This window comes from Mirounga leonina, unplaced genomic scaffold, assembly GCF_011800145.1.
Source record: "Mirounga leonina isolate KUSES-001 unplaced genomic scaffold, KU_Mleo_1.0 Mir_173, whole genome shotgun sequence".
Classification (NCBI taxonomy): Eukaryota; Metazoa; Chordata; class Mammalia; order Carnivora; family Phocidae; genus Mirounga; species Mirounga leonina.
In genome coordinates this window covers 85,020,439-85,047,566 of record NW_023270447.1, presented here as the reverse complement: position 1 = coordinate 85,047,566, position 27,128 = coordinate 85,020,439, and the positions used below count along the sequence as shown (strand labels likewise).

General features: G+C 42.3%; 1 protein-coding gene across 8 annotated transcripts in view; it reads left to right on the top strand.

Annotated features, from left to right (window-relative positions):
- The window catches only part of VPS13D (vacuolar protein sorting 13 homolog D), a 243,911-nt gene that overhangs the window by 96,165 nt on the left and 120,618 nt on the right, over nt 1-27,128 (top strand). For 6 of the 8 annotated variants that reach the window (XM_035019759.1, XM_035019765.1, XM_035019761.1 and 3 more), the window contains 14 exons: nt 1,049-1,154; nt 2,166-2,318; nt 4,609-4,744; nt 5,812-5,859; nt 8,019-8,169; nt 8,270-8,480; nt 11,993-12,240; nt 13,704-13,895; nt 14,204-14,330; nt 15,902-16,044; nt 19,586-19,716; nt 19,951-20,126; nt 24,209-24,332; nt 25,298-25,533. In XM_035019759.1, coding sequence (XP_034875650.1) covers nt 1,049-1,154; nt 2,166-2,318; nt 4,609-4,744; nt 5,812-5,859; nt 8,019-8,169; nt 8,270-8,480; nt 11,993-12,240; nt 13,704-13,895; nt 14,204-14,330; nt 15,902-16,044; nt 19,586-19,716; nt 19,951-20,126; nt 24,209-24,332; nt 25,298-25,533 — 2,182 coding nt within the window. The remainder of the gene's footprint in view (nt 1-1,048; nt 1,155-2,165; nt 2,319-4,608; nt 4,745-5,811; nt 5,860-8,018; nt 8,170-8,269; nt 8,481-11,992; nt 12,241-13,703; nt 13,896-14,203; nt 14,331-15,901; nt 16,045-19,585; nt 19,717-19,950; nt 20,127-24,208; nt 24,333-25,297; nt 25,534-27,128) is intronic. The other 2 variants (XM_035019764.1, XM_035019762.1) reach the window with 1 other exon arrangement.

Sequence of the window (27,128 nt, the reverse complement as noted above, 5' to 3'; positions counted from 1 at the left end):
CATGCGGCGTGAGCCGCGTATTGTCTGATTTGTTTCCAGGGCTGCGCTGTCCCACAGTGGGAGTCCAAGGCTGCTGCCTTGGTGGTTCCTGCCGCCACCTCCCACTTTGTCTCAGTCCCACCACGACCCACCGACCGGGAGAGGAGGTGCAGGCCCTTGCTAAGAGGAGCCGAGCCTCTCCCCTCGGCATGCCCATGCTGGTCCAGGCCAGACCACACGGCAGGGCAGTGGTGCCCGCAGAAGGATCTCAGGGCAGCCTGGGCACTGGAAAGCCATTTCTGGCCACATGGACTCTCACTTCTCTTTGGTTACAGTCAGGTCTCTGGAATATGGGTACTTACACTTTTGGATTGATCAGTGTTTCTTTCCAGTTTCCCTGCTTAGAAGCTATTTTGTGAAAAGAAACCATACTTTATGCTCCTTTTGTAGTCTCCTCAGTGCCTACCTAATAGCAGACGGTGGTGGTATCGATGTAAAAAAATGAGCTAAAAATTCCATTTAAAAAGTTTTGGGATAGTATATTTCTGATCTTCCAGGGAGGGGGAAAAAGCTATTAGTTGAAAAGAATGTTTTTTGTTTTTTGTTAAAAGATGCGTAGTATGACTGAAGTGTAGCTCTTATAGAAAGGGAATCTTCTTGGACAAAGTTGGAATAAGTATGTGCGCTGTATCTTGCTACAGTTTGGGTCACTCACTGAGAATATATTCCTTGGGACTCGTGGGGCTCCATTTCTCTGTCTTGATTTCAGCCCGGTTAGGGCCTGCTGCCTTCTCCTGAGTTAAGGCCCATGAGAGTCGTGGGAGGATTGGGGTCTGGGAGTTGTCCCCCATCACAGCCAGTTGTTGGGGGGACCGTCACCACACAGCAGGCAGCAGAGGACACAGAGATCCCATGTGTCCCATCGACACACCAGTGGTGGCTCCACGTCTGTGGCCTCCACCGTCCACCCCTTTGCATGAGAGACAGGGGCACTGCGTGCAGGTCTGGGGAGGGTCTCTGCTTCCCAGACAGAGGCCTGTGCTAACAGCCTTCCTATCTTTGCCCGTAGCAGAGGTGAAGACCCCCAAGCGCCGGCAGCCGTTTGTCCCTTTTGCTCTGAGGAACCACACAGGCTGCACTTTGTGGTTTGCGACCCTGACCACCACGCCCACCAGGTAAGGCCCACAGAGTGTGCCCCCCTGAGCCGTTTCTGCCACCAAAGGCTCTGCAGGACCAGCCCAGCAGTGCAAGGTGGGCCCCTTCTGGAAGCTCTTAGGATTGTATTTGAATCGATAACTTGCTGACTTGCTGAGATTTATGACGGAGTTGGAAACTGTAGCCGGAGAAGCAGGTCCCGAGTCTGAAATATCCAAATTATGACCCCAACCCTGGTACACACCATGTTTAAGGTAAAAGTCAAGCAAATTAAGGATGTGAGTAGGAAGTGGGAAGGAAAAGCCATCTCGTCTTTTCTCCTCAGGCCCTCCCCCCCTTTTAAAAGAAGCTGAATGTGGTTATTAAACCAAATATCCTGCATTTTTCTTCCAAGACGGCTTTGAAAACACCTCCCATATTCCCCTCCCATTTCCCCAAACAGAAAACAGTTCACCCCAGATGGAAATGGGTGGAGCTTGGAGAACAAAAGAGAATTTACCTGGGCCTAGTGAGGATGTTCTCTACCAGCTTCCTGCCCATGTAGACCTTGGCTCTCCCCTCCAAATACATGCTGATCTTTCCCTTTAGGGAACGAGGTGCATGAAGTAAATAACAGAATTGGCCAATTCGAAGCCACCTTTCTCCTGCCATCACTAAGTATGGTAATGCTCCCGAGGAGATGTTTGTTTTTCAAAAGTGGTTTAGGTCTGTTACATTCCAGATAGTCACTTAAAAACTACTTTTGAAACTCATGACTGAGTTTACATGTCCCGCTATGTACTGGACTCTTGCTGGAGGTACATGGTGGTACGGTGATCACTTTCAGCTCTTTCTAAAGGTTCACCAATGCTGCGATTGTCACAAAGATAGTGGCAGTTACTGACCTTTTAGGTCATCCAGGGAGCCAGGCTCTCTGGGCTGCTTCTGTGGATCAAGCTCCAGGAGGGTTTCTGCCCCCAGCCCCGAGCTCTGGGTGAGAGGGAATTGAGAGAGAAAGACAGACAAGCTGGTATTGTCTGATTTGTTTCCAGGGCTGCGCTGTCCCACAGTGGGAGTCCAGGGCTCGTTCCAGAAGGCAATGGCACATTTCTTGATGATGCTCACAATGTTAGTGAATGGCGGGAAGTCCTCACGGGGGAAGAGATTCCCTTTGAATTTGAAGCAAGAGGGAAGCTTAGACACAGGTAAAGTGTGGTTCATTCTTTTCCTCTCCCCAAAATATACTGTATAGATCTGTATGTTACAAAAGATTGTCCCTAGTTTTTTGCCTTTTCACTTACCTTTATTAATGATTTTAATGTTTCATTTTTTTAAAAGGTATTTTGAAAACCAATGTTTCCTTTCGCTATTTTGGAAATACACTTATTTCCATTAATTATCCCTTTAATTGACATGAGAGGTGATGGGGCCAGCGTGTTGCCCATAATTTGGTTGAGGCATAGGCAGGTGACAACCCTCAAGTTCATTGTCTCCTCTCCGAGCCTGGTTTTCATGATGCAGTGGTGACGGGGTTTTTTGTGTGTTTTTACTTTTTTTTTAATTGTAGTATGGTTGACACATAAGATTACATTAGTTTCAGGTGTACAACATAGCGATTCGAGCACATTCCTGTGCTCGCCACAAGTGTGACTTGTGACTACCATCTGTCACCGTGTGGCATTATTAAAATGCCACCACCTGTATTCCCTGGGCTGTACCTTTTCTCCTCGTGACTTGTTCATCCCATAACTGGAATGACATGCTATTCTTAAAAGGTTATCAAAGCATGTTGATTTTGGTTTTAAGATACGTGTGTGCCACATAGCTCTTTGAGCAAGCAGGTGGTTTCGGGAAGCAGGGCCAGCAATGATAAGAAATTCCGATTCTAAGGAGGATAGCACTGACTCATCGAGGGAGACCGCTAGCCCGCGCACTGTTGAAACAGCCAGCCAGCGGTTTGGAAAAAACATGAAGGAAGGTTCTGTCTGGCTACTGAGAGGTCATAAAATGTCCTTTTATTTGCAAACATGTTTAAGGGGAAGGGCTCTCCAGTGGATAGTGAATAGGTTAAGATTTTAGCATTTGAGCCTCAATCCATTGTCAAGCCGAGCTGAAGTTGAAGACCCCGGCTTCGGCCTTCTGTGCTCTTATGCCTTCATGGAGCTTGAAGTCTTTGTGTGCAAACGTGCTCCCGAGTGAAACCGTTCTTCCTTGTGCACAGCCCATACCAGCACACATTATTCTCTCAGGGCCGGGTTCCGCTCTTGTACCCCACCCCTCCCCGCCCCCATGACTGCACAGGAAAGATCAAGTTTATAAAATCACCGTGCCGGACACATGTACCTGGAAGCCACGGTAGAATTTCCAGGGACGAATGGTGGGCGTGTTCCTGTTCCACAGAGTTCCTGGAGAAGCTAATTATAGAACTGCTGGCTGTATTTCTTCATCAGCTCTGCCTCCGTTGTGTCAGAAAGGGTTTGACCTCTTTGTCATTTCCGTTCTGGCGTACATGTCTGGTAACCCATTTCGAGTCCCACTGTTCTGCTTGAATTCATCAAAATAAATGCCTTCTCTGGCTTTTCCCTCTTTGGCACACTGTACCCCACCTCCCTGCCTCCCTCCCCCTTTCCTGTCAGCTTCAAATCCAGTTCCCCATTTCAGGCTTCTGGCTTGAATTAGGCAAAATCTAAAATAGAATTAAATGTGCAATTTCCTCCTGTTCCTCCTGTTCTGCCCACTGCCTTCTGCTCCAATTTCAGCCAAGCCCTTCAGCCCTGAAACTCTGAGGGCTCCGTCTCTCATAACCTGTCTGTAGTCTTGTAGGACCAAAGCCAAACAATGAAATGTGGTTCTGAGAGAAGTAGGATATTCAACAGGGGAACCAAGAACAAAATGTCATTTTATGCATTTCCGAGAGTATGGTTTTATGATGAAATTGCTGGTACAGCAGTTTTACTAGCCCACTGGAATAGCTCTAGCTGACATCATGATTTTATAGAGGGGGGGGTGGGGGTGGGGATGGGGGAAGGACCTGGGCTTGTGCACAGGATTTGCAAAGTTTGTGCAAAGGGAGGGTAAATGCCACTCTTGCTCAGGCTTTACAGATCTCGCACGTTTGTTTTAAGTATAACACCCAGTTAAAATATTCTCCTGATTTTTCTTGCATTAGGTAATCACCAAAAGGCTTAGCCAATCGGGTTTTTATGTCGTTATATAGCAAATCAGATTTGACTCTTTGCTTCTACTTTCCTTCCCTTTTTTTTTTTTTTAAAGATTTTATTTATTTATTCATGAGAGATAGAGAGAGAGAGGCAGAGGCAGAGGGAGAAGCAGGCTCCCCGCGGAGCAGGGAGCCCGATGCGGGACTCGATCCCAGGACCCTGGGATCATGACCTGAGCTGAAGGCAGACGCTTAACCGACTGAGCCACCCAGGCGTCCCTTCCTTCCCTTTTTAAGATCGTGCTTAATGTCCTTTCCCATGTTCTGCCTCATAGACACACCCATGACCTCCGGATTCATCAGCTGCAAGTAAGAGTAAATGGCTGGGAGCAAGTGAGCCCGGTGTCCGTGGACAAAGTTGGGACATTTTTCCGCTATGCGGCACCGGATAAGAATTCATCTTCCTCTACGGTGTGTGGCTGTCGAATGGGGGTTTAGTGGCACGATCGTGCCCCTTATGTCAGATAGTCAGACGCTTAAGCCTGTAACCTCGCTCTAGTGAAATTTTCTTGTTCCTCATTTCCCCTAGCTCTAAGAAGACATAAGATTATTTGGCGTCAGTCATAGACATTCGTAGTCGATATGTAGATAAGCCACCAATGGTTAATTTCAGTAGAAGAACAAGATCCAAAGTTAGTGTGAACGCACACTACCTCACCTGTGTAGACCCATTTCATACTCAGTTGGCCCAACTGGCAGTTTATTAATCTGCCAAATGTGTATTGGCTCTGTTTCCACATATTGTTATGCTTTCTTTTTATAGATAGGATCTTCTTTACATTTCTTGTAATGCTGTTCCTTGATCCTTCTATCTCTGTGTCTCCAAATTCTCATTTCTGGTATAAAGACCGACATCTACTGTTACTCATTTTCTGATCACACATCCTTTCACACACCCTTGCCCTAACGTTACCCTAGCCTGCAGTGTTAGGTGTTGGGGGGCAGCCAGGGGAGTAATGCAGGCGGCCTCCCTGTCGGGAACCTGCAGGTGGGAGGCATCCTGGCTGGTGTAGCTGCCGTGGGTGCTCTTGCTCAGCACTCAGTCATACTTTGTAGGATGACTACATTCCTTTCTGGGGAGCCAGTGATGAGTAGGAAAGTGCAGATTTGCAAAGACATTGTAGCTTTCCTTTTGCTCCCTTTATTCATAAAAAATACTCTTGGAGAACACTGTTCCTTCCACTTCTTCTCTTGTGCCCCAAGGAAATTTTGTCATGAAAGGACTAATTCCCCCAGAGATACCTTTCTATTGTGTTGATGTGTCCTGGAGAAATTCTGTGTATGTGGAATGGTTGAAAAATAAGTATTACTTTTCCCATATCCTCTAAGATAAGATGTTTTCTCTTCATGGTAGACCATACTTTTCTAAGATTATTTATAAATCCCACCCTTTCAAGCAAATTACATTGTCATTGAATTTAATGAGGTCTGTAATCTTAGGTCTGTGCTGACTCTCTGCCTTCTGGACTCTTTCTTAGATTGGCAGCCCCAGCAGCAGAACGAATATTATTCATCCCCAGGTTTATGTGAGTATGGTTTTCCTGTGTCACTGCATTTACTGAGTATATACACTGCGTTTGAACTGTACATAGACGTCCTGGTGATCACAGGACTGTATGACCTGAATGTGATTGGAATCAATCTTTGTCCTTTCCTATTAACGATTACCTTCCTTTTATAAGAACTTTCAAGGAAATGTTTTCACTAACTTGGTATGTTAGACTGAGTGTTACAGGGGAGGAGGAGAAAATGCAAATGTTGTGGTCTAAGGCTCCTTTCTCCTCTTCCCTTTTTCTTTTTTTAAGAGAGAGAGCGAGCACGTGCATGTGTGTTGGGGGGGGTGGGCAGTGGAGTGGAGAGGGAGAGAGAGAATCTTAAGCAGGTTCCATGCCAGTGCAGAGCCTGACTCAGGGCTTGATCTCACCATCCTGAGATCAAGACCAGAGCCAAAACCAAGAGTTGGATGCTTAACCAAATGAGCCACTGAGGTACCTCCCCTTCTCTTTCTAAGTTAAAATATAAATTAACCGTGTATGGCTGGCTATTTGCATTTCCTAGGTTTTGGTTCCAAGGTCGTAAAAGTAAATAAGAATGAAAAATAGTGTAAGATTTTTTTTTTTCCATTTGGCTTTTGAAACATAATCAGAAGATGATATTAAAAAACTGTCTTCAGGTTTTTTCTTATAATTTCTTCTCTCTGATGGTAGTAAGTTCTGAAGTGTGAGATTTTAGGTAAGCTTGGAGGCAGCAGCATCGAAATTTAAAACCATCGTTCTTGGGCCTTGGCTCTGTCAGGCTTTACCAGGCTAGGTCATTGGGAGCCTTGGTGATGTTTGTGCCCTGGATTATATCCCTCTAAAAACCCTCCAGAAAATGACAGTTTGTCTTTTCCTTGGGACTTCCTGGAAGTCTTGGTTCAAAACATGGAATTCTTCATTTTATTGTGCATTAGGTTGGTTTCCATGTACTGTTTAATAAAAAAGTTGGTAGTATGAGAAGCTTGGATGTGGTGTCATTTGTTTCTCCAACAAAAATAGCATTGTCAGTATGTTCTGGACACTCATTCAAGGAAGGATAGTTGCAGAAACCTTCTCTTTGGTGTACCTGATAGGGGGTTCGATACCTTAAAAAAAAAAAAAAATTCCCTGGCACTTGGTAGTAGAATGAAACGTGTGTTGAATGTGTGAGTGAACATGTGGAAACAGAAAGTAGTGGCCGCAACCCAAGACCAAAAATAAACTATTTCCCTCCACTCTGTTGAGTTTTGGTGCCTTGGTGTCCCGTTTGTAAAAGAGCGATTACTGAACAGAGCTGAAAACGTTGTGGAGAAAGAGAAGTTTGATTTTAAAGTCCTTTGAAAAACAAATGTTCTTTTTCTACAGGCATGTCAGTGAGTCACGTATGGGCCTAGAGAGTAATTTTTATGACATTTAGGGGGGAAAAGTAATTATTGTTCCTGTGAAAGGCATACCAGTACAGACAACTCTTTCTTACACACTCTCTGGATTTTACAAAGACAAGTTCTAACCTCAGAAGACTTCCTTCTGTTTTTCTGTGTGTGTTGGGCAGTGTCCAGCCCATTGTTAGTGTTCAAGGAGTGTTTCTCACTTTAATGGTAATCTGGCAGAAAAATACCACAGAAGGTAAATCATTTCATGTTTTGCAAGGTCTTACTCCAGTGTTTCTGAACGTTTAGTTGCTTTGGATGATCTCTATTCCCCTCCAGTAGAGTTGAAAACAAGCCTTGTTCATAGTTTCCATATAAGGGCTGATGTGTAGGAACCCAAGGGCATTGTGAATGAAGGGTAATTTCCACCAGACAGTTTCTTATCAAATTGCAGGAAGTTTGGAAGATTTAATAGGTTATTATGGGTCTTAGTTTCTTTATAATGTGTCTAGAGGCCTAGGACTGATTTTTCTTTGTGACACATTTTGTGATACCACGTCTGAGTAGAGTATCTGTCTTTCTAGAAATGTTTAGAATTGGCTGTTTTAACAGTGTGTATCTATAGGATATTCACTCCTGTTAAAGATGAGTGATTTTAGGGCTTAATGACTAATTTCACTGAAGGGTTATAGTAATAATAAGATGCTTTTGATTTAGGTCTTCTGGTTGGTATTGTTGTATTTTGTGTGTTTTTTCAAGAGCCCAGCTATGGTACTTTTATTCCTGTCTTTTTCACAGTTCTCTTCGCTCCCACCTGTCCGGGTGGTCTTTGCCGTGACGATGGAAGGCAGCGCTAGGAAAGTAATCACTGTCCGGTCTGCCCTCATTGTGAAGAACAGGCTTGAGACACCAATGGAGCTAAGACTGGATAGCCCATCAGCTCCAGACAGTGAGTTTTGCCGTAGTCTGTCTTCCTTTTATCTTGAGAGGGTCAGACTTTTGGGTGGAAGACCATGCCCTGACGATGCTGACCCTTTTTTCTGTGGCAGAGCCCGTGGTGCTTCCCGCTATCATGCCAGGGGATTCGTTCGCTGTGCCTTTACATCTCACTTCTTGGCGGCTACAGGCCCGGCCCAAAGGATTGGGTGTATTTTTCTGTAAGGCTCCTATTCACTGGACCAATGTAGTGAAGACTGCAGAGGTTAGCAGCAGCAAACGAGAGTGCCACTCTATGGACTTGGACAAAAGCCGATTCTTCAGGTATGCACAGCGCTGCAATGGCATGTAAATTTTGCTTTTTTTAAAAAAAATTCATTCTCTCTCTAAGGACTCTTAGTGATTCACTCGTGCTTGTTTAAAACCCAGAAGTTCTTATTCCTTAGGTTCTTGTGTTAGAGTTTGTAAGGATTCGAGGGTTAATCTTTGGTGGGGGTGGGACTGTTGCTTATCATCTGATATTTATGGGAAAAACAACCAACAAACACACTACTCACACATGTAAGTTAAGGAGCTGGTGTGTGTGCATCAGCATAAAAAGAGGATATGTAGAGAGGGAAGAAAAAAATATTACCAGTTCCTATTCCTAAATTGAGAAGCAGAGTCTTGGGGTTGGACGTTCTTCAAATGACAGATTTCAAGAGAATTTATAGGAAGGCTCATGCACCTAGTGCTGACTTTCCTTGGCGACCTTAACAAAATTATCTAATCATTTAGACTCCTGTTTTCCCCTTCTGAAGAGTATAAGTAATACATTTCTAGATTCCGTGTTGGAAAAAATACTGGGTTGGTATTGTTCGATCCTTCTAAACTTAGACTTTAAACTTACTTAGACTAGAGACTATCAGCTTTAGTTTTCTCTCTAGTGAAGACAGGCATTCATTTAGTTTAAACTTACAGAAGAGGTGCAAGAATAGTGTAAAGAATTCCAGTATGCCCTTTATCCAGATTGGCCAGTGGTAAACAGACTGAAGAGAGAAATGAATAAATACACAGCTATAGTGGACTGCTTTAACACTTTCCTGTCAGTAATTTAAAAACAAACAATAAAGATATAAAAGGATTTGAACAGGGCTGTCCATCAGTGCTTGTCATAATTGGCATTTATAAAACACTTTAACCAACAACTCCAGATTGTACACTCACTTCAGGTATGTGTGGAATAGTCATCAAGAGAGACCATCTACTGGGCCATAAGACAAAGATCAATAAATATTAAAGAATTAAAACCATACACAGTAAATCTCATCATCACAGTAGGATTAAACTGGGAATCGGTAACAATAAGATGCCTGTAAAATCCCTAAATATTTGGAAATTATACATTTGTAAATAACCCAAGGGTCAAAAAAAAAAAGAAATCACAAAAGAAATTAAAAATATTTTAGGGCACCTGAGTGGCCCAGTCGTTAAGCATCTGCCTTCAGCTCAGGTCATGATCTCAGGGTCCTGGGATTAAGTCCCGCATCGGGCTCCCTGCTCAGCAGGGAGCCTGCCTCTCCCTCTCCTTCTACCTGCCGCTCCGCCTGGTTGTGCTCCCCGCCTCAATAAATAAATAAATAAATAAATAAAATCTTAAAAAAAATTTTTGAACTGAACAGTAATAACAACTAGACATTAAAATGTGGGGGGGGAAGCAGCAAAAGCATAGTTCTAGAGAGAAATATAGGTTGTTTTGGGGTTTTTTTTTTTTTTGAGAAATGTGTAGATTTTTAATGCTGTTTTTAGAAAATAATAAAGATGTAAAGTCAATGATCTGAGCTTCTGCCTTGAGGTAGAAAAAGAAGAGCACATTAAACACAAACAAATAGAAAAAGGACCTGATAAAAGTAAGTGTGGAAATCAGTGAAATAGAAAACAATAGAGAAAATCAACAGTGTCAAGTTGGCTTTATGCAAAGATTAATAAATTCGATAAATGTCTAATAAGACTGATCAAGGAGAAAAAAAAGAAAACACAGATTACCAATATAAGGAATGAAAAGAGGAAACATTATTACAGATCCTACAGACATTAAAAGGAGATTTCTTTGAACAATTTTATACAAATAAATTCCACCCTGGAATGAATGACAAATTTCTTAAAAAACACAGATTACCAAAACTGACACAAAAAAGAAATAGAAAATCCAAATAGCCCAATACCTCTTAAATATAATTTTTAATAAAAAGCCTTCCCAGAATGAAGACTCTAGGCCCATTTAGCTCCACTAGTGAATTCTCCCAGACATTTTAGGAAGAAATAGCACCAGTTCTGTGTAAAGTCTTTCAGAAAGCAGGGCTGGAGGGAACAGTTCCTCATTCATTTTATGAGGCCAGCATATACTTGATACCAAAACTGACATGGATATTATTGGGAACAAAAGAGAAAGAGTGAGAGAACTACAAACTAGTATTTCCCCAAGAGATAAAAAAAAATTCTTAACAAAATATTACCAAATAGAAATCTAGCAAGTGAGGTTTATTCCAGGAATGTAAAATTATATTAACATTTGAAAATTGATAAATGTAATTTACCATATTAACCTAAAAGACTAAAAGGAAAAAAACCATCAGATTATCTCATTAAATGCCAAACAAACAAAAAAGCATTTGATAGAATTCAACACCCATTCACTGTAATATTTGGCAAATGAGGAACCAAAGGGAATTTTTCCAGTCTGTTTAAGGGCATCTGTCATAAACCTACAGCTACCATCATGCTTAATGATGAAACCTTAAACTTTTTTTCCTTGAGATTGAGAACCAATGACTTCGTTTGATATTGCCGTAGTAGTCCTAGCTATTGCAATAAGGACAAATAAACAAATTGAAAAAGCTTGAAGATCTGAAAAGAACTAAAATTTAATATATGCAAATGACATGTGTGTAGAGAACCATGGACTACATAGGAAAACTATGAGGCCTGATAAACTTATCAAGATTTCAGGAATTAAGGTCAACCTACAGAAATCAATTGTATTCTTATATTCTAGCCATGAACATTTGGAAATGTGATTTTAAAAAGATAGCACTTACAAGAGTATCAAAAACCATACTTGCCCAGGAATCAATCTAAGGAATTATGTACCAGTCTTCTACGCTAGAAATGACAAAACCTTGTCAAGAGATAGTAAAGAAAACCCAATAACTAAGTGGAAAGCTAACCAAGTTTGTGGATTAGAAGACTCGGTATTTTTAGGATTTCCATGCTTGCTAAATTGATCTGGAGATACAACCCAGTTGGCCATCTGCAACCCAATTGGCTGTCAACAGGATGATGAATAAATAAAAAAATGGTATATTCATCCATTGTCATGTGGGTCAAATTACTGATGCGTACAACAGCATGACTGCATCCTGTAGAAACTTCATGTTACACACAAAAAGCCAGACACAAGAAATGGTAAATCACTGTATCATTCCATTTACATGCAGTTCAAGAACAGGCTCAACCAATCTATAAGTGATAAGTAAAAGACAGTGGTTGCTTCTTTGTTGGGAGAGGATATTGATTGGAAAGGGATAGGAGGGAACTTTCTGGAATGAGAGAAAGATTGTATAACTAGTTTCGGGTAGTGGTTAATGAGGTATACATGTTTGTCAAAACTCACCAAACTGAGCATTTAAAATTACCCGTTTTATTATGATTTAATTATACCTCAGTAAATGTGTTTAGATTGAAAATCACAAATATCTTACTGAATTATTGAACCGTTTTAAGGTAATGCTTTCTCAGACTCCACTGAGGAGAAAAAATTCAAGTTCTTTGGTTTTTACAGTGTTTTGTCCTCATAGGTTTTGTGTGGCCATAAAGAAGGAGAATTACCCGGATTATATGCCCTCAAACATATTTTCTGATAGTGCAAAACAGATCTTCAGACAACCTGGACATACCATATACCTCCTGCCAACTGTGGTCATCTGCAACTTGCTACCTTGTGAACTTGACTTTTATGTTAAAGGGATGCCAATTAATGGGACCCTGAAACCCGGCAAAGAGGTGGCCCTCCACACAGCTGATACATCGCAGAACATTGAACTGGGTGAGGGTTTAGTCAAAGAATCATTGGTGGTAACTCTATGGAAATGTCACTGAGTATTTTGTGATCATTTGGTAAACATTTTAGAGAAATTATAGCACATATGATATCTCAATAACCCAGCTCAAGGGATTTACGCAACTAAAAAAAAAAAAACTTAGAAAATTATCAAAAGAAAAAATCTGAACAAATCCAAAAGATTTACAGAGGAAGCATTCAACAGAGTCTTTTTTCTTATATTGCTCACTTGATGTGTGACTACAGGAAGTCATTTCATCTTTTCAAACCATGCTTTTTTCCTGGCTGTAAAATGAGCAAAATCCGAGGTCTCTCCTCTTTTTAGGAAAGGGAAAGACATGTGCTTGGCACACACAGTACTCCAGGCATTATGTCAGGTGTTTTCACACACGTGATCTCACATAAGCCTACGGTGGTAGTTGCTGCTCTTATTTACCGATGAAGAAACTGAGGTTTGGGGCGTTTCACGCACCAGGTGATTTTCAGCCATAGGGACCAATGACGTCAATGTAGAGAATCATTACTTTATTTGCAGCACTTACGGCAAAGAGGGATTCCTGGAGTTTGGACAGGACATATGACTCAGCTGCGTGAGTGACCTCATTGTGTCCTCTCACACAACGCCTGTTTCAGGCGGACAGCTGTTAGCCCCATTTTACAAGTGAGGAAACTCAGACTCACTGAACTTAAGCAGTGTGTTCAACCGTGACCAGCTGACATTTCAGCGAATGTGTGAATCCTTGAGCTTGATTTAGAAGAAAAAAACAACGCAGGGCTAGTTGTCCATTCTAAAGAAAACAAGTCTCCCCTCTTGACATTTAAGTATCTCTTCAACAAATGTTCCTGGAGCCCTGTAGAAAATGGAAATGTCCTCCCCAACCCACCACCACTGCACGTACACACAGCACTCCTGTCTTCCCAGTCACGCTCCACATGGATGATCACTTTTAGTAACAATCCTGCGACGGACCTACCGGTATTCTCCCCATTTGGCAGAGGAGACGCATCGAGGTTAGCTTGCCCCACCCCCAACCCCCCATCACACAGCTGGTAAGGACAGACTGGGAATTGGAAGCCAGGCAGCATGACTGCTGAAGGCCTTGCCTCTTACCCTGTACTTGCCTTTCCTGTGTTTGAGGTGCCTGCCCAGCTCAGGGCCTGATGAATAGTAAGCTAACAATAATCATAGCTGTTTTCGATAGCTTTTTGGTAGTTTCATCCTTCTGATTATGCAGTTCAGACTCTCTCGTGTACCTTCCAGACTGTCTGGTTTGCTTCAAATTTATTCTCACCCCAGCTAAAGGAAAATGGCTGTTCTAATGAGATTTTTGCTGGTTACATATGTAGTTACTGATTTTTCCAAAAGGAATCCAATTTTGTTTGGCTGTGGGCTATTCTGACAAACTAAAGTGAGAACCCAGGCAGACAATAGCTTGTATCTTCTTTAGGGGTATCACTGGAGAATTTTCCACTCTGTAAAGAATTGCTCATTCCACCTGGAACCCAAAACTACATGGTAAGAATGCGACTGTATGACATCAACCGGCGGCAGCTGAACCTCACCATCCGGATTGTGTGTCGAGCAGAAGGATCCTTAAAGATCTTCATTTCTGCTCCATATTGGTTGATTAACAAAACAGGTATGTACAGAGGCCGCTCAAGGAGGCCTCTGGCGTTGGTCATGGGAATTCAGATTTATTTGCTCAGCTAACTGAATGGAGCCAATGCAAATAGATTACTTCAACAGTCTAAGCTGCTAAAACTCTCCTGCTTCCATAATAAATGCTTAATCGTGGTCAAAAGTGTCCTTTCAGACAACAAACTGAGCCCACCAAATAAATTCAGTTTTCACAATTCTCCCCCTTGACGATTTTTTTCCTTTACCATCTGCATCTGTCTTGCGTAGACTGGGTGGGATTGATGTAAACTCTCCCCCTCCTTCCTAAAGGGTTACCGCTGATCTTCAGACAGGACAATGCAAAGACAGATGCCGCAGGCCAGTTTGAGGAACACGAGCTGGCCCGGAGCCTGAGCCCTCTCTTATTCTGCTACGCTGACAAAGAGCAGCCAAACCTGTGAGTAGGGTTATTTATGGAAAGGGGAAGTAAGCTCCTAGGCAAGGGACAAAATTAGCAAAGGCTATAGCATATCCGTGCAAGTAGAAATATACTGTAGATAACAATCCTGACTTGGCAGGGGAATAGGACCATGATCTAATGGGATTTTTTTGGATCTAATTTCTGTGTCATTTGATACTGAAAATAAACCATTTGGTGGGTTTATAATGAAAGCTAGTTTTATTTTACATGTATTGAAGGAGTTCTATTCATAACTCCACCAATGAGGAGAACCCACATATTCCCTTCCCTGTTCTGCACGGTTTTCTCCTGCACTGAGCCCTCAGCATGGGCAGCGGAGCTGTTATCAGAGGGGAGATAGCCTGGCCCTTTGGTAAACCCAGTCCAGGGCGTTTTTTTGAAATAAACTGTGCCCTCTCAAGAGCTCAGAGCACTCACTGCATGTTTAAAGGCAGGGACGAGCAGCGTTTGCGAGATTTAGATGACCTGGCCTTTGCAGGTGTGGTAGGAGCATGAATTCCCTTTTGTTCTTGTTTTTGACATTCTGCTCTTTATAGGAGTCTTCTCATTTAGAGCCTTCCTCAGAGGGAGGTGAGCACATAGCGCTACAATGCCATCCCCTGCTGTAGAGAAGTAGAAGTGAGCCACAGCCGTCCGAGGAAGGCTTCGGGAGCGCTGCACACCAGCAGGTGCAGACGCGGCTCCTAGGCAGGGCTGCGGTCTCGGACCTACTGGGGACTGACTGGATATGGAGGGCGATACAGACAGCCCCTTGACACAGTCTCACGCCTTCCCCGAGAGGATTCTGATGGTTTTAGATCGAGGACTTGACATCTGTGACGCAGTTTGACTTATCCCGGGAACCCACGGTTCACCAAGCATCTCTGCCTCGCCCATCACATCCCAGAGGATTAGGCAGGGCAGGAAATACTGTTTTATTTTAAGATGAGGAAACTGAGGCTCAGAGCAAACTACCCATCCAAGGTTACGTGGCTTGTTAGTGGTAGAGCAGGAACACACACTGGGGAATTCTGTCTCCAGGATCCGTGACAAGACCCTGGCCACCCAGACGGTGCTTTGCCGTTGTAATAGTACCAAGCCTGAGAAAGAAGATACCATTAGCTGCATCTCCTGTACGTACTTCTCTCTGGTGTGCACAGAGTCGTGTACACACTTTTCTCCTACGGTCAAGGTCTTTCACGAACCCCTGAAACGCGTGAGATAGGAAAGTATCAGTTTGCCTCGACTCCTTGTTTCTCAGAGGAATAAGGTGTCGTAGTCTTTTCCTTATGATTTATGCTCATCGAATCATAATGTTTTCTCTGAACATGTCCAGGTAGAGATGTCAGTACATTTCACACATTACAGTACTGTGGCCGCCTCTGAGATCAGAGTTCTGACCACTGGCCGATTGCCTTGCTGTGTTGGGAAATCACACGAGGGTGAGGAAGAGCCAGTGTTAGAGTTCTGGTTTGGGGTGGTAGCTACAGCAGTGTTTCCTGATTAGAACAGGTGGGTAAGACTTTCTCATGGCTGAATACATGTATCTCTGCTTTTCTGCCCCACAGCTGCACGATGAGAATCGGAAGGGGGATTCATCCTGAAGGCATGCCGGGCTGGTGTCAGGGCTTCTCACTGGATGGTGGTAGTGGTGTACGAGCTTTGAAAGTCATCCAGCAAGGAAACCGCCCAGGGCTGATCTATAACATTGGTGGGTTACATTTGGAGTAGCGGGAGAATCAGAACCATTGGCCAATGACCTCAGGCTTGGAGGAATAAGCTGGCCATATGTTTTGGCCTGGCTGAAGTGCTGATTTTCTCATTTGGCATTGGGTCAGGTATCTGTTCTCTGAATGCTAGATTGATAACAACACAGATCTGTTCTCCTAGGGACTAAGGAGCCACCTAAACACTGCCCTTTTGAGGTCTGGGGCTCTGTTTAATTTCAGACTCACCTGTGTCAGGAAAGTATCGGTTTGGCTTGAATCCTTGTTTTTCATGGGAATAATAGGAACACTTAGAATGCCTTTCATCCTCCAAGCATTTCCCACGCATTCATTAAAACTTGCAAACCCCAAGAGGGTAAGAAGCATTGTTCTCCTTGAAACTGAAGCAGAGAGGTTAAGTGACTTGCCCAGATGCAAAGGGCAAGTCTGGGTCAGAAGTAGGATTGTGATTGGGGCGTACACATTTAAGGCAGAAAATATAATAAAGCGTGCTTAGCGGTTATAGTAATTAGAAGCCCCTAAACTAGCTTAACTTCTTGAGGTGGAGGGTGTTGAGGGAGGGGGAGAGTACTGTACAATATACCTCAGAGCCACCTGGGACACTCAAAAGACTTTCTGAAGAGTTAAGATAAGTTTGACTTAAATATGTCTCAGGTTTAAAATGTTAGCAGTGCACCCTTCCTTTAGTATATAATTTCCAAAGATCTCAAAGCACTGTTGAGTGTTGAATGCTGGAAAACCATCTAGAACTGTGCTGTCTGCCATTGAACCCTCTCCGAGGATGGCAGTGCTCCATTTTACACCATCCAGTGCAGCAGTGCCCGCCACGTGTGGCCACCGAGCACGCGGGAGTACCTCACTAAGAAATGGGCAGGTGTGACCAAGGAATTGAATCCTGCGTTGTACTTGATTTTAATGAGTTTAGATAGACATTCAGGATTCGTGGCAACTGTAATTGGACAGTGCAGATACAAAGAGTCCTGTTGTAGAGGGAAAATCCGAGGTGGTATCATGTAGCTGTTTACCCTGAGTCCCGTGGAGGCTCAGAGGTATGTTTAAGTAGTTGAGGGCTTATTAACAAGAGTCTCTTCCAAGTCCAGCTTCCTTTTCCTGTTTTTGGAACATGAATTCATATGCGTTCTCCCTTGACATGGGAGCTGTCTTCTTTAAGGTTGATGTTAAGATTTTTAGTAGAAGAAATAAACTTTCTGTGATCCTCCCACCGGGGATCATTTTCTTTCTTTTATTATTATTGTTGTTGTTGTTTGTTTGCCCCGGGGTCATTTTCTGTACTTTGTCTTTACATCTGTTTGCTCCACCTCTTAAATAGGCAAAGGCTGTGTTTCATGCTGTGTTTGGCTATCTGCTGGGGTATCTTGTCCTTGATACAGTTCCTAAAGAAAGATACCACAGATTGGCTAGAAGCTGCAGTTGGGACAGATTGGGGGGGAAATGGAGGCTTGTGCCTTCTGAAGCAGCTGGTACTCAGGAAGCACAGAGTTCTGCAGAGGCAAACAGGTCTCTGGTCAGAAATAACGATGTAGCATGCATATAAACTTGTATGCAAGGAGCATTCATTAAAAGTCATTGCACGTGTTTTTAGGAACAGTACTGTGATAGGACTTTTGTTGTTACACCAAAGAAAAGGATAGAGGGGGTAGGCTAAGATAGGAGTTTATAATTCCTAAGGATCATGAGATCTTGGCATGTATTATCAAGGGAATTTGTAGAATCTCTCCCTTGAATATTTTTGAAGAATTAGATAACCAGCTCCCTATCAGGAGAGTTTAAAAGTGAAGTCCCAAGATGAAAAGCCAGGGAGGACCTTGCCAGTTAGCCCTACATGTACCTCCAAAAAGAAGGATTTTTGTACATTTTAATCTTATCAGATGTTCATTTATTGGGACTTTGTTGAGGCAATCTAAGATGAAAAAGGGCACAAAAAAGCCTGCTTTTTAAAAAAATTGGGTCTTTATACTATAGACTCTTTTTGTAATATCAAATTAAATATCTCTTTTGTAGGCTGACTTTGTATTGGTTAAGATCAGCTAGCTGTGAATATCAACTTCTGACAATGCTTTCCTGTAGCAGGAAAAAAATGATAGGGTACATCTCCCTATTCGAGTTTTTTTTTTTTTTTTTTAAAGATTTTATTTATTTATTTGACAGCGAGAGAGGGAACACAAGCAGGGGGAGTGGGGGAGGGAGAAGCAGGCCTCCTGCTGAGCAGGGAGCCCGATGTGAGGCTCAATCCCAGGACCCTGGGATCATGACCTGAGCCGAAGGCAGACGCTTAACGACCGAGCCACCCAGGCGCCCCATTTGCTCAGTCTTTTAGATATTTTGAAGACTTAGATTAAAGCAATACCAGCTTTTTTAAGCCAGTACAGGTGAATTATGGAGTTAACAGACTAGAATATTTATAATTGGGGTTATGTTGGGACACCCAGGACACCTAGTTATCATGTCCTAAGATCTCTTCTTTTTTTATGGTCTCTTGACACTTGTTGACTGCTGAGTAGGGTCCTTGTAAATGTCCCATTATGATGTGAGCAAGGGCTCCCGAGGCAGTGTGCCTGGGGTTGAACCCAGCTGGGCCACTTACTGACTCTGTGACCTAGTGCTTAAGTTTCCCCATGTATAAAAAGGAAAGACTGAAAATACCATCTGATAAGGTTGTTAGGGAATTAAATGTAGAGCCTTTGGGAGAGGCGCATCCTGCATTAAGAATTCAATAAGTATCATTTTTATTATTTCTAACTATAAATATTTTTATCCTTGTATAACCAGAGCTCAGCCTAGTGCCTTGAATATAGTTGCTGTATTTATTATCTGAATGAATGAATAATTTATCCCACTGAGTTTTGTAGTTTTTAAAATTGTCGTCAGAGTTTTTAAGGTAATTCAGTGCTGTTTCCCTTCTTTCTTTCTTTGGGATCCAGTGTTTGGAGATGACATGGTAGGTGCTGGAAACATTTATCTTGTGAGTGAATACATCTATAATATTTAGCTTCATGTTTCAGCTGGGTTCTTGGACAGTGGGCTAAAAGAAAGTCCTAGAGAAGAGTCCGCTGTGTTTAGGGCCGTGCAGGATCCAGTTAAATAATCTGAAATTTCTGCCATATGTGAAAGGCAAGTTCCCAAGGAGGAAATTTTGTGTCCCAGATGTAAACAGAAATGTATTATATGAACTGTCTTAGTAGTCCGCTTGGTAAACGGAAACTACCAGTACCTGTGGCTGAACACCTGCATGTCTTAGTTGCTGTTGTGATGGGGCAGCCTTTATGGAGAAGCTAGGAATTACGAAACTTTTACTGAAACTTTTTAAGGCTGAAGTGGGCATAAAGAATAAGACTTTGAGTGCAGTTGTTTTCATTCCATTCTTGGAAGGCTTGACGGCATCTCTGGGTGATAATGATTGTTTTCTCAGGGAAAGTACATACTTGTGAAGCCTATTGATTTCTGTCAGACCATGAATTTTCTTTCTTCTGATTAACTCATGGAAGTGGTTCTTACTATTTGCAGGGATTGATGTCAAGAAAGGCCGAGGTCGATATATTGACACCTGTATGGTCATCTTTGCCCCTCGTTACCTGTTAGATAATAAATCATCTCACAAGCTTGCATTTGCACAGAGGGAATTTGCCCGGGGACAGGTAAGTAGTTTACTTTTGAAGAATGACTAGTGTTTATTTAACAGCACGGAGAGTTTTAATGCCATGGCTTCTCTCTCCATCAGCACTGTGAGTTTTGTGATGTGAATGACCATTTTGTGCCTTTGGAACCCTAACTAGCTTGTGGTAGAGGGCTCAGAGTAGGTGGTTACTCAGGAAACATTTGCTGTCTTGACTTGATTTGTTGACTAAAGCCAGTGATCCTGTGTATTTTAGGGAACAGCCAATCCTGAAGGTTACATTTCCACCCTTCCTGGTTCCAGTGTGGTGTTCCATTGGCCTCGGAATGACTATGATCAGCTCTTATGTGTCAGATTGATGGATGTTCCCAACTGTATTTGGTCTGGAGGCTTTGAAGTCAACAAGAATAATTCCTTCCATATCAACATGAGGTAAATTCAGAGACTGTATTTAAACAAAAAGTAGTCGTGTTTGAGGTGCAGTAATGTAAACAGTGCAATAATGTAAACAGTGAGCTGTAAATACCATATACAATGGAAATACCTACAAGTCTATAAAAAGTAAATAGTAATATTACCCTTCATGAAATGGGCACATTTCTAGCTCAAAGTTCTTAAAACTTGCAGTGACTAGATAAATATGACCAAATGTTTTGATGGAATGAATTAAAGGGCGTGTTGACAGTTTTGACCATGGTGAAGTTGCTGTGGGCTGAGGTTGTAAATCCAAGGGGCTGCACTGAGTTCGTGATTGCCTGCAGCTCTGAAAATTCTGTCTGTATTTAGATGCTAACATTATTTATAGATGGTTTTGTATATTCTTCCACATTGTGTATGCTCTTTTCTCACTTGGTTGGTTTAGTAAATTATCTGGCCTTCTTTACCCAACCCAGTGACCCTCACGGTTGTTGGAGTGGGGGGTGGGGTGGGAGGGATGGGGTGGCTGGGTGATAGACACTGGGGAGGGTATGTGCTATGGTGAGCGCTGTGAATTGTGCAAGACAAGACTGTTGAATCACAGATCTGTACCTCTGAAACAAATAATGCAATATATGTTAAGAAAAAAAAAAAAAAAAAAAGAGAGGAGGGGAAGAATGAAGGGGGGGAAATCGGAGGGGGGAGACGAACCATGAGAGACGATGGGCTCTGAGAAACAAACTGAGGGTTCTAGAGGGGAGGGGGGTGGGAGGATGGGTTAGCCTGGCGATGGGTATTAAGGAGGGCACGTTCTGCATGGAGCACTGGGTGTTATGCACAAACAATGAATCATGGAACACTACATCAAAAACTAATGATATAATGTATGGTGATTAACATAACAATGAAAAATTTTAAAAAAATTAAACAAATTCAGTCTCAACTACCACAGGATGACTTTTTTCTTTCTGCTTTCATCAAATGCTTTTTTAAAAAAAAAGTATTAATTTTTTTTTTAATTGTGATAAAGTACACATACCGTATAAGAAAGATAACACAAAGGCACAGATTATTTTTGTGGGCCTCAGGCACATAACATGAAATTTACCATCTTAACCATTTTTAAAGTCACTAGGTTAAAGTGTGTTCATACTACAAGGCAGCCAGTGTCCAGAACTCTTCTTGTTTTGCAGAATGAAACTCTATACCCATTAACAACAACTATGCATCTCCCCCTTCTTTATGTTAGTATCATACTGTTTTGAATAATGTAGCTTTGTAATGAGTTCTGAAATCAGGAAATGTGAGACCTCCAACTTTGTTCTTTTTTTAGGATTATTTTGGGGGCTCCTGGCTGATTCAGTCAATAGGGCATGTGACACTTGATCTCGGGGTTATAAGTTCAACCCCAATGTTGGGTGTAGAGATTACTTAAAAACAAAATATTTTTTAAAAAAGATTATTTTGGTTGTTTGGAATTCCTTGAGATTCTATCAGAATTTCAGGGTAAATTTTTCTATTTCTGGAAAAAAAACCACTTGGGATTTGGGTAGGGACTGTATGAAATCTGTAGATCCACATTAGGCAGCATTGCCATCTGAACAACATTAGGTCTTTGGATCTGTACACATGGGATGCCATTCCATTTATTTGTGTCCTGTTTAGTTTCTTTCATCAAATGCTCTGGCAGCTAAAGACACTGAAATCATGGCTATTTTGATGCATTTAGAAATAAAATTTAAGCTTTTATACTTTATGGTTAGTTCTCCATTGAGAACACTCTTGTAAAGGAACCGAAAAAAGGCTGATTTAAGAAGAGATGATGCAAAATAGTATCTATATTTGATTTTTTAAAACATGCATTATCTGAAGGTTTTTTTTTTCTTTGTGGTCAGTGGTGTATCCTTCTAGTTTCCTTTTGCCCTGGCCCTGATTAGAGTCCATTGCATTTGGTAAAGGGGTTTTCAAGCTGTGTTTCTAGGAGTCGTCAGGGGGTTTAAGGAGGTGACTTCAGGGGCTGAGCCAAGTGGGCAGGGCCCCAGTGCACTCCCCGCTTCAACCAGGACTCTTGTCTGTTAGTATCCTGTGTCCCCACCAGACTTAATGGGGTGGGGTGGTGAGGAATTGCTTCTGCAGCTAAAACCACCAGTGGTTTATGTCCTGCTTGGGTGGAGGTCGCCTGGATATGTTGTGTGAGAAGAAGCCAATTCAGAATTAAGCAAAAGTTGTTCATGACTACTTCAAGGAAGGAAGGGAGGAAGAAAAGAAAATGTGTGGAGGCGGGGGAAGAAGATGGCATGTACACCTCTCTTAACCCTTTGGAGTGGTTTTAGTGCACAGAGCTACTGAGCATGGGCCCACAGCCTCTTTCTTTGCCCTTCTCCATGTTTTCATTTTGAAACTGTTTAAACCTACAGAAAACTCACAAGTGGTATAAAGAACACCCCTTTATCCTTCACCTGGATTAACTAAATGTCAGCATTTTGCTGTGTCCTTGCTTTGTCTCCACACATGCACGCATGCATACTTTTTTTCGAGCCATTTGAAAATAAATTGAAGTCATCCTGTTAGTTTAGCCATAAAAACTTCATTTATCTACCCAAAGATGAGGACATTTTTCTGAGTAAATATACTATCATTACACAGTGAAGAAATTGAATATTGGTTTGTTTTCTGATTTTTTTTTTAAGGTAATCTCTACACCCAGCGTAGGGCTCAAATTCACGACCCAGAGATCGAGAATCCCATGCTCTACCGACTGGCCACCCAGGCGCCCCCTGATAAAGTCTTTTGAAATGTCCTTCATAGGGGTGCCGGGTGGCACAGTGACACAGTCACATGTCATTTGGCATCCGATTCTTGGTTTTGGCTCGGGTTGTGATCTTAGGGTCACGAGATCGAGTCCTGTGTCTGGCTCCATGCTCAGTGTGGAATCTACTTGGGATTCTCTGTCCCTCTCCTTCTGCCCCTCCTACTCATGCGTGCACACTCTCTCTGAAATAAATAAATCTGAAAAGAAAGAAAGAAATGTCTTTCGTAGCAGCTCCCTTCCTCCTGATCGAGGATCTGGTCACACATCATGCGTTTTATTCGGCAGATAGATCTCATCCACTTTAACCTACAGTAGTCCTACTTTTCCTTTTTTGCCTTTTTTGACATTGGACTTTTTAAAGATTCCAAGCCAGTTTCTTGTAGAATGTTCTATTTTCTGGATTTCTCTGAGAGTTTCCTATACATAGATTTAGGTCAGACATTTTTGGTAAGAATACTACATATATGGTGTTACGTGTTTCTCAGTGGGTCACACAGGAAGCCTGTGACATCTGTTGGTCCCATTATTGATGTTGCTAAATTCAGTCATCACTTGATTAGGGTGGTGTCCACCAGATCTCTTTATTGTAAAGTTACCTTTGATTCTTTGAAAACAGTAGTAGACCACTGGGGGGATAATTTGAGACTATGTGTATATTCTCCCCAGAAACCTTTCACCCACTGGTTTGGTGGTTCTTGCCTGAATCAGTGATTGCCTTGGTGGTTGCAAAATGGTGATTTTCTAATTATTTCATTTCTTCTACATTTATTAACTGATATTCTTTTGAAGGAAGAGCTCCCTCCTTCTCTCCAGTGATCTATCTATATTTAAATACACATACACGTATACATAAACACACACATATAGAAGAAAAATCATGGTTTACATACTGGTGACTACTGGTGGATTCTTCCTCACCAATCATCCTACAGTGAAAACCCTAGTTATTAATAATATCCATACATTAGTTTGAACCATGTGAAATTGCTCTTTTTTTATGTCAAAGCAATCTAATATCAAGACTATTTACTCATTTGCTACGCTGGCACTATTACCCAAAACAGGCCCACCAAGTAAAATATATTGGCTTTACTCTATACCGACAATGTGCTTTTCAGAATTGCTTGGATGAATTCTTTATTCAGTGTGATTACAGGGTCAGTTTCTACTTTTCAAAGAGCACACAGTGGTGACAGTTGAGGTCCAGACCATATCATGATAGTGAGAAGTCTGGGTGAGCTGTAACTTGTTTCCTCCATGGTGTGCATGTTTCCTTTACGTGCAGAGATACCCTGGGGAAGTGCTTCTTCCTGCGCGTGGAAATCACTCTCCGAGGAGCTACCTACAGGATCTCGTTCAGTGACACAGACCAGTTACCCCCTCCTTTCCGAATTGACAACTTTTCTAAGGTATCGGGTGGGGTCGTGAGCCAGTTTGGCTGTTTCATGTGCGGGAAGGTGGAGTATAAAGTATAAAGTACTGCCTTTAAGATAAGGGTGAAATGCATTTTAAACTTGGGTTGGAAAGAAACTATATGGGGATCTCTGCAGCCGGACAACCCTAGACACCCTTACCCTCAGGAGGTGGCTTCTGCTAGTTAGTTTGATTGCTGGGCAGCCTTGTCCAGAAGTGACTTCTCAGCCCACCACAATCATTCTGACTGGATTGTTTGGTGGACATGGTGCCCTCTGTCCTCTGTAGACACTCTTCACAGAGAGAGGAATCAGAATCAGATTGTCCGGTGACAACGGGAATGGGCACTTCTCCTGTTGCTTCATTACAGTGAACATTTTTTATAAATCTTCCAAGGAAAGCCAAAATGGAAATCAAAAGAGGCTCTTTTAAATTATGCCTCTGAGGGGTGCCTGGGTGGCTCAGTCATGTCTGCCTTTGGTTCAGGTCATGATCCCAGGATCCTGGGATCGAGCCCCGTGTTGGGCTCCCTGCTCGGAGGAGAGCCTGCTTCTCCCTCTTCCACTCCCCTGCTTGTGTTCCCTCTCTCGCTGTCTCTCTCTATCTGTCAAATAAATAAAAATAAGTAAATAAATAAATTACGCCTCTGAGTAACAGTATCTTATGTGACTTCCCATAGCTGAATTCCAGAATTTGTATTCTGGGGGGGGGGTGGGGGGGGGAGAGCGGTGAGAGTACAGGAGATGGCCCATGTCCTTTAGCTGTTGGGCTTGGTGCAGTTGGGAAGATGATTAGAAAGGCATTTGAAGAGGCTAGAGGATTATGCTTATGATTGTGGTTTTGCTCTGTGTAGGATTCGCTTGGGCAGGATCTGGAACTTGAGCCTAGGGAGCACTGACTCACTTTCCAGTAATACCACTCTGAACGAAAGTCCTCTTTATCCTCTCTGCCGTTACCATAGGTTCCGGTGGTCTTTACTCAGCACGGTGTAGCTGAACCCAGGCTCCGAACCGAAGTGAAGCCCATGACTTCATTGGATTACGCCTGGGATGAACCCACCCTGCCTCCTTTCATCACGCTGACCGTGAAGGGGGCGGGCTCCTCGGAGCTCAACTGCAACATGAATGATTTCCAGGATAACCGACAGCTTTATTACGAAAACTTCATTTACATTGCTGCTACGTATACATTCTCGGGGTAATTCTGGGTTAAACTACTGCTCTCATAAAGCAGAAGGCTCTAATTATTAACTGGTTTTAAATTTTAAGCAGTTCTCAAGAGGCCCAAAGGATGAAGGAAGATTCCTTCCATTCTTTAACAAATCCTAGGCTCAGGGTCTATCTTGAGAGGTCTTAGGCTAAACCCTTGTCTTCTGGCTAGATTAAATTTATCCGAAGAAGCAAGACTGTTCTTTTTTTTAAAGATCTCCCCAATAATCCATTCTAGCATTTAACGTTCCTCCCATAAGGTATTATTCTCATATCCTCAGTTCCTCTTGTTTAAGGTGGTATTTTTAGTATAATTTTTAAACTTCTTGCTATTTTTATCTCTTTCCTCATTTGAAACTGACAAATCTTTATCATAATTATTCAAATCGTCATTCTGACTCTCCTCTCCCATTGAGAATAATGGTCATCACCGATAGCCAACCAGAGTAGCTCAACTTGACAGTAATTCGAGCCGCCTGAGAATTATAACTTCATTGTCCTCTGACTAGTTGTATTTAGGAAACTCAGGTGAGGAATAGCAAGTTTATTCCAATTCTGTTGTTAGATTGGTACATAGAGATTCAAAACATTGGGCTTTCAAAAACTAGTCATTCCACCAACATGTAAATACAGTGGATTGTTTCTGTGCCAGTTATGGGGCCAGTTTTCAAGTTTACCTGTGGGAAAAACGGGGAAAATAGCTAAATCTTTAGCATGACAAATATAACTCACCCATTGTACAGGACATTTAAAGTCAGATCCCTTTCCAAAACGTTCTGAATAATTTTGCTTATGAGTGATATTTTTGTATGTGCCTGAGGCTTGCAAAATAATCTCTGGGTCTGGCGGTACCTCTCACCTACCTAGAGCCCAGATTTCACTAGTAATGAATTGAATGGGCATCTTGGCTTAGAATAGCCATTCTTTTCCTTGTTTGTTACAGATCTCTTTGGAAATAATGGTGCTGGGTTGTTTATCTTGTTGTAATTAAGTCAGTCTGCCTGTTTCTTTTTAAAGATTATGGCACTCGCCAGAGTGACATGCTTAAGGTTTTAGTGCCTGAAAAACCAGTTCTTAATCTGTTGCTAATCATGTTTTTCTCTTTATGTTCTCATGTTAAATTCCAGTAGTTATTATGCTCTTTAACTGAAGAATCCTGATGGGTGATTATGAGTTTAATGGGTTGGGCAGATAGGGAGCAGATAAAACGAGACCCTGGGAATCTTGGTGTGTACAGAGATTGCACCATGTTTTGGTGCATTTTAGGCACTATTTCTTTGCATTCTTGCAGAGAACAAATGCTGAGGAAGAGACTAGTTTTGTTTTTGTTGGCTTTTAGTTTCCGTTGAGGTGAAATGCACACAACATAAAATTACCCGCTTAAAAATGAACAGTTCAGTGACATTTAGTGCATTCGTGATGTTGTGCAGCCACCACCCCTGTCTGGTTCCAGAACATTTTCATCAGTCCAAGAAGAAACACCCAGCCCATTAAGCAGTCACTCCCCGTCACCCTCTTCTCCCCAGCCCCTGGCAACCAGCAGTCTGCTTTCTGTCCCTAAGGATTTACCTATTCCAGATATTT